At 63.1% G+C, this 6,667-nt stretch overlaps 2 protein-coding genes across 2 annotated transcripts in view; one reads left to right on the top strand and one right to left on the bottom strand.

Annotated features, from left to right (window-relative positions):
- Nucleotides 1-467: 467 nt before the first annotated feature.
- On the top strand, nt 468-2,244 carry MNEG_11588 (40S ribosomal protein S23; the record flags this gene model as incomplete). Its single annotated transcript, XM_014039941.1, has 5 exons — nt 468-472; nt 889-1,044; nt 1,314-1,440; nt 1,840-1,911; nt 2,032-2,244. 5 exons carry the CDS (start codon nt 468-470, stop codon nt 2,242-2,244), a joined length of 573 nt encoding a protein of 190 aa, XP_013895395.1.
- Nucleotides 2,245-6,440: 4,196 nt separating this feature from the next.
- MNEG_11587 (phytoene desaturase) overlaps nt 6,441-6,667 on the bottom strand; it is a gene marked incomplete at both ends in the record, with an annotated part of 2,147 nt that continues 1,920 nt past the window's right edge. Inside the window, one exon of the mRNA XM_014039940.1 lies at nt 6,441-6,645. Coding sequence (XP_013895394.1) covers nt 6,441-6,645 — 205 coding nt within the window. The remainder of the gene's footprint in view (nt 6,646-6,667) is intronic.

Here is a 6,667-nt window from a genome sequence, read left to right as displayed (position 1 = left end):
CAAGCAAATTGGGTGCGGCGGTCCGAGCTCCAGGGCCCTCCCTGAGTAACCAGCACTTGGGGCGCGGCGCCCGGTTGGGTCGCCCATAGGGCCAGGCCATGAGTCATGCTGTGATCTTGGTTGACTGGCCAAAGTCTCAACTGGCAACAACGTAGTGTCTGTCGCCTTGGCTCATGGAACCATGGATTGCTGTTGAGGGGACGGGAAAGGAAGTCCTCAACATGTGTGCGCTTGCTGGACACCTGCTGGTCCACGGCACCGACTGCCAACTTGCAGCAAGGCCTTATACGATGCCCTCGGTTGTATGCTAATGCAAGTTCAATGTTATAAGCTTTCGCGGTCTCCCGGCCCACCGCCTCCAGCGCTCCCACTCCCGTGCAGCACACCGCACAAGCTGCCTCGCGTCCCGAACACCGTCCTCTTTCCGTTGCACGCCCCTCAGCCGTAGACACGTGCAGCCGGCAACCATGGGGTGAGCGAAGCCAGGGACCTCGCAGACTGCTGCACTGGCTGCCGGCTGCTGCGGCATGCCAGCGCCTGTTTAGCGGGCACAAAAAACCGGGACGAGTTTCTGCGGGAGAAGCACACTCGAACAGCATAGGCTGCCTCTGCTCTGCGACGCGGTGCTTCTCTTTCAGCGATCAGCTCACGGGCGCAGCTGTTGGCAGCAGTGCGGAGGTGTTAGACAGAACATTAGAATCCAGTTGCTGGCGCGCATCCCAGCGAAGACGTTCCCCAGCGCTTCGCAACAGCAGCGACGGCGGCGCCGACGTCGATCTGCTGCGCGCATTGGTGCATGAGGCAGTGGCACCGCACTGGCCTCGGCACACTTCGGTGCGTACCACCGCGGCTGACCGCTTTGCTGCACTCCTTTCATCCCATATGCAGTAAGACGCGTGGTATGGGTGCGGGGCGTAAGCTCCAGATCCACAGGCGCAACCAGCGGTGGGCGGACAAGGACTTCAAGAAGAGCCACTTGGGCAGCGAGTGGAAGAAGCCCTTCGCCGGCGCTTCCCACGCCAAGGGCATCGTGCTGGAGAAGATGTGAGCGCCCGGGGCGGGGGCCGGGGCGGGGGCCGGGGCGGCGCGAGGACCGTGTTTGGGAGGTCGAGTCGCTCCTGAGCGTCGAGGCGGCGGCATTGTTGTGTGTGAGCAGCCGTGGCGCCCTCCACGCTGCTGGCTGGTGCAGGCTACGCAGCTGGTTTGCAGATCCTGCGGTCAGGCAGTTGGTGCTGCGTTCGGGCGCTTTCTGTTGTGAAGCAGACATGCCTGCCTTCGCCGCTAACCCATGCGCCATCCCCCCCGCCCCGCAGCGGCATTGAGGCCAAGCAGCCCAACTCGGCCATCCGCAAGTGCGCGCGTGTGCAGCTGATCAAGAACGGCAAGAAGATTGCCGCCTTCGTGCCCATGGACGGCTGCCTCAACTTCATCGAGGAGAACGTGAGCAGCCAAGGCACACGCGCGCGGGCCGGCGGGCGGGCAGGGGGGACTGGTCAGCCAGTGCCAGAGCCGGCAGGACGGGGCTGTCGCTCACAGCCACCAGGGCTCAAGCGCACTACAAAAGGGTCTATGGAATGGCTCAGGAAGGCGAGGGCCGGGCGGCGCTGCAGCGGGCGGCCGCGGCATTGCAGTCGGTGATTAACCATCCTGCGGCTTTCTTGCGTGCTGCCGGGATGATGTCTTGCGCATCAGTAGCTCTGCACATGTGCGACTGCGGCCATGGCACCATTGGGATCAGTCGCTGCTGCTGCTCAGCTTTGGGCCCCTACGTGCGGCCCGCCCCCATCTCATCGCTCGCCTGTGCCGCACTGCCCGCCGCTCCCTCCCCCTGCCTGGCAGGATGAGGTGCTCATCGCCGGGTTCGGTCGCCGCGGCCACGCCGTCGGTGATATCCCCGGTGTGCGCTTCAAGGTGCGGCCGGCTCTGATTACCGAGGCGAGGGAGGGGGAGTCGCAGCTCGGGCAGGCGCGCCCCCCAGTGGTTGCAGCTACAAAAGCTGTAGGGAGCAGCAGGGCTCTGCTGCAGCCGCAGGAAGACAGCAGCGGCGGCGGCAGTGTCAGCAGCAGGGTGGCAGCGTCGGCTGTGGAGGAGTGCGGTGAGCGCCGCGCCAACGGCCAGGCTAACCCTTCCTCGGTGCCACCCTCGTATCGCACGCGCGCTCTGCGCGCGCCGCAGGTCGTCAAGGTGGCGGGTGTGTCGCTGCTGGCGCTGTTCAAGAGCAAGAAGGAGAAGCCGCGCTCGTAGGCAGAGGGCTGCAGCCCTCGGGGCGGCGGCGGCGGCAGCCCCGGCGCGGTGGCCAGGCTGTGAGCTCGCTGCTCGCCCCCGAAGGGCCCGCGTGTTTTGTAACCGGCGTCCCTCAGTTTGTCAGGCGGTACCCAGGCCCCTCCAGCTTGTGCGGGTGCTTGTCAGGTGGGTCAGTCATTGGTGAACATGACTGCTATGATGCTCGGGTTGCTGCATGCACCACAAGTGGGAAAGCAACGGAAGCGCTGGCCGCGCACCTGAACGAGGCTCCTGCTCAACACCAGTGCGACCAGTATGGTAACGGCTATTTGGGCAGAGCGTCATACATTAGAGCAGCAGAGGCGGCAGGATCCGCGCGGCCAGCGCGAGCGGCCGCGCGGCTCTGGCAGGCCTGTCATCATGAGCAGGTCTACATGAGCAGCATCACTGAGCAATGCACCATATGCATCAGTGTTGCACGGGTGCGATGGACTAGAATGTTTTGTGCCGACGGAGGCAGGTTGACCAAGCAAGTGGTGATGTGCAACTTGATCACGCAGACGGCTGGTATCGTAGCTGTCAGAAGCTGACTGCAGGTACAAATGAGCCAGGGGCACCCACGGCCCTGCTAGGCAAACCCTCACGGGTATTCAGCTGCGCCAGCTCGGAAAGAAAGTCGAGCAGCCACAAAAGCTGTATGTGGCGCTCGAACGCCTGCAGGGTCGTCCTCCCAGGCTGGGTCCAACACGAGTGTGAAGTGCAGGTCACGTACAGCTCCTGACAGCCGTTTCGTTGGCATACAGCCTGTTTCCCATAAGCAAATTCCTCTGGCATTCCTCGGGAACTTTGGGCCCCGAGGGAAATTTGCGTTTCCCAAACACCGGGATTCCCCCGGCAATCCTCGGGGATTTCCGGGGACCTCTAGGGGGTCCCCGGGATTCCTCGGGGGCTCGGGAGGCGTTTGAGTTTGTTATCTCTGCATACACGTGATCAATCGCACCCGCAGGCAGCACACATGACTGCACAATTCAAGCAAAGCTGTATGGGAGTGGGCGCGGGTCAAACGGTGCCCTTTCAACAAGCTGCGTCAGCTGGCCAGTCCACAAGCATATACACGCATATTATATATCACTATACCCGTTGTTGACCGCGAGGCGGCCAGGTCAGCACGGCAGCCCCGAAGGATCCCCGGGGGTGATGGGAAACGCGTGAAATTTTCTACAAAAAGCATTGTTGCCGAAGGGTTCCCGAGGGACTGATTTCAAGTCCCCGAGGGATTTTATGGGAAACAGGCTGATAGACACGCAGCGCATGATATCATATTTTTCCAAGCATCATAACACTGTCAATCTACAAAATGGCAACACATAAGACAGCAGTCAACCGCAAACTCAGATTCGATTGACCGAATTTGAGCATGATCTGGCATGCTCGATGTTGCCGAGCACAGTAATGAGCTCTAATTGGATGGGGACATGGTCGCGCTGAGCCGAGTGCGGCCGGAAGAAGAGCGTGCGAACCCTGACGCGACACGCAGCTTCGGGTGCTTGGTCGTGGACATCAACGTGTTGAAACGGATTCTTGGAGTGCCTCTCACCGGGTGAGCTCACGTGGAGCAGGCATCAACCGCCGCAACAGGCGGTACTGCGCATTTGGGGCGACATCACCTGCACTCGCAGAACTGCATTGATGCAGCCTCTGCGATAGTCTGCTGCCCTCAACACCGGGACACCTGAGATGCACGCACCGCCGCGCCTCTCCAGGCTTGATTCATCTGTATGCACAAGCTATTTTGCCGCGGCCACCTCGTACATCGGCCAGCAGAGCGTAAAGCAGGTGCGGCTCCAAGGGCGATTGCAAGCCTGACGAACCCACTGCCACGCAAATCACCATGATTGGTCGATGCTGCTCTTAGCATAGGGGGCTTCGCTGAGGCTCTTGTGGCCCCTGCCATCTCAATTGCACAAATGCAGTGCTGGGACGGACAGGCGGCGGCCCTTGGCAGACCGCCACGGCCAGCCCCCACGCCGCCCCCAGAGCGAGCGCCTCTCGACGCGGGCGGGTTCATCGGCCTGGTGTCGCAGCTGCTGCCTGGCCTGGCGGCTTGGGAGCTCTGGGACCTGTGGGGAGTGCTGGGTCGCAGCAGCTCCGACGGTCATGTGAGCGCTCTGACCTGTGTGGATGCGCTTGCGTTCGCCACATCGCCATGTGTAGCGGGGTCGGCAGCCGAGCGGGCACAGCCGATGTCATCCACATGCAGCAGTCCAGGTGTGGACGAGCAGACAGCAAGCTGCTGTATGGCAGGTATTGCAAGCCGCCGCGTCACCCTTCACTCTCCACCCCCGCAGGTCGGGCTACCCCAGTTGCTGCTTGTCGTTGCTCTCGTGGCTGCCGCGGCCTCCCAGCAGCAGCGCCACGCCCTATGTATGCTGCAGTCGCGCGTCCACCAGGCCTTCTGCCTTGGGGGCGCCCCTGTGCAGGGCGTGCGCTGCTGCGCGCAGCTGCTCGGGGTGCCGCCTGCGAGGGTGCATGGCGCAGCGGAGCGCCTGGGCATCAGGGGAAGCTACTGCCTACCTCAAGAGGTTAGTTTGAGTTCCTCAAACCACGGCCACTGTGGAGTGTGTGTGTGTGTGTGTGTGTGTGTGTGTGTGTGTGTGTGTGTGTGCGCGCGCGCGCGCACGCGTGCGTGCGTGCATGCGTGCACGCGTGCGCACGCGCGCGCCCGCGCTCGCGCAAGATAGCGCGTGTCCCCCTCGAAACGTAATTATTAGTTCATAGAAGGACGCCCTCACCCCCACATCCCAACCCTCCAGGAGGCAGTGCTGCTGTTGTTTGCAGCCTTGGGCGGTGACTCTGATGTTGAGGCGCACCAAATGCAGCAGTCCAATCCTCAGGTGCAGCAAGCCGAGCTACCCGTGTTGCCACTGGATCGTCTGCAGCAGGAGCTACAGCAGTCAATTCAGCCACCGCCGCTGCCTCTGCCCCCGCCGCATCAGCAGCAGCAGCAGCAGCAGCAGCAGCAGCAGCAGCAGCAGCAGCAGCAGCAGCAGCAGCAGCAGCCAGGTGATGGGCGTCCACCATCCCGTGATGGTGGCAGGCGGCTGGGCCTCCTTTGCTGCTGGGGCTGGTAGAAGTTCAGCGGCAAACCTACGTTGCGAGCGGTGTTCAGTTGGCTGGTGCTGGTCATGACACACTAGTCACCCGTCGGCCACGGCATGCGATGATTGAAACATGCACATGCCTGCACCGTGCAGCACCGGGCGACCTGAAATATTGCGTGCATGGCCTTGTTGCGATCGTGGTTTGGAGTTGCAGGGCGCTGCGACCATTTTGGCAAGCATCTTGAACCCCTGTACTAGTATCAGAAAATGTGAGAATCGCTGTTGTCCTTCAGGTCGAGGTTTAAGGAATTAACAGTGAATCCCCACGCCCTGCTGCCGTAAGGCAGCCTGTTTGCATCCCCAAAGCAGTGTATCTGATGCCACCAAATGCAACACCTTCATGATACGAATGGGGATTACTCTTCCAGGTCAAGGCAGGTGTAAAAAAAGTGCGCCAGAAGAGGCGCAAAAAAGGCGCAAGGGCTTAGCACATCACCAAATCTATGCACACAAACGCAAGGTCCTGCGTGCCGCAGGTGCATTGGCAGCCTGGACGCCGGCAGATATGCTGTCCAGCTTGCGCGCATTGATTGGAGGCCGTGCGCGCCGCCGTCCGCCGCCGCGCGCGGCCAATCGCCTTTGGCAGGGGAGTTGACCGCACCCAGGGCGGGCCGTTTGGATGCCGGGTCTCACATATAAGACCAGGCCAGGCCATAACCTCGCTCAAAACTCCGGAAAAATCTAAGCTACGGAATCAACAGAGACGCCGCTCCCGCTCCGACAAGCCGCGGGCTTGCGCGCCAATGCGCGCGCCCGTTCCGCAGCCGCAGGTTCGCGCGGCGCAAGCCCTCCAGCCCCCCTCCCCCAGACCCCACATGCAACGCCCGCGGCGCCCACGAGCCCAGCACGCGGGCCGGCCACAAGCCCACGCCGCCGCGGCAAGCGCGCCGCCGCCCCGCCGGGTCGGGCCGCCGGGGCAGGGCCCGCGAGCCGCCGCCGCCGCCGCTGCTGCAGGGGGCTCACGCCGCCGCAAGTCCCGCGGGCTCCTCACCGCTGCTGCAGAGGGCTCGCGCCGCCGCGAGCCGCCGCGCGCTCCTCACCGCTGCTGCAGGGGCCTCACGCCGCCGCGAGCGCGGCGGGCTTCTCCCCCTCAGCGATCTTTTTGAGCGTCTCGGGGCGCTTCCCGAGGTTGACGTCCTCCACGATGGCCTCGGTCACGAGCTTGCCGCTGAAGATGGCGCCCTCCATGGAAGCGAGGTAGCGCTGGAAGGTGTAGTCGCCCGCCAGGTAGAAGTTGCTGATGGGGCTGCGCTGGGTGGGCCTGGGGGCAGTTGGGGGGGCGG

Source organism: Monoraphidium neglectum (assembly GCF_000611645.1).
Source record: "Monoraphidium neglectum strain SAG 48.87 unplaced genomic scaffold scaffold02815, whole genome shotgun sequence".
Taxonomy (NCBI): Eukaryota; Viridiplantae; Chlorophyta; class Chlorophyceae; order Sphaeropleales; family Selenastraceae; genus Monoraphidium; species Monoraphidium neglectum.
Note: the sequence above shows the minus strand (reverse complement) of the source record. Positions and strands in the feature narration are given on the sequence as shown.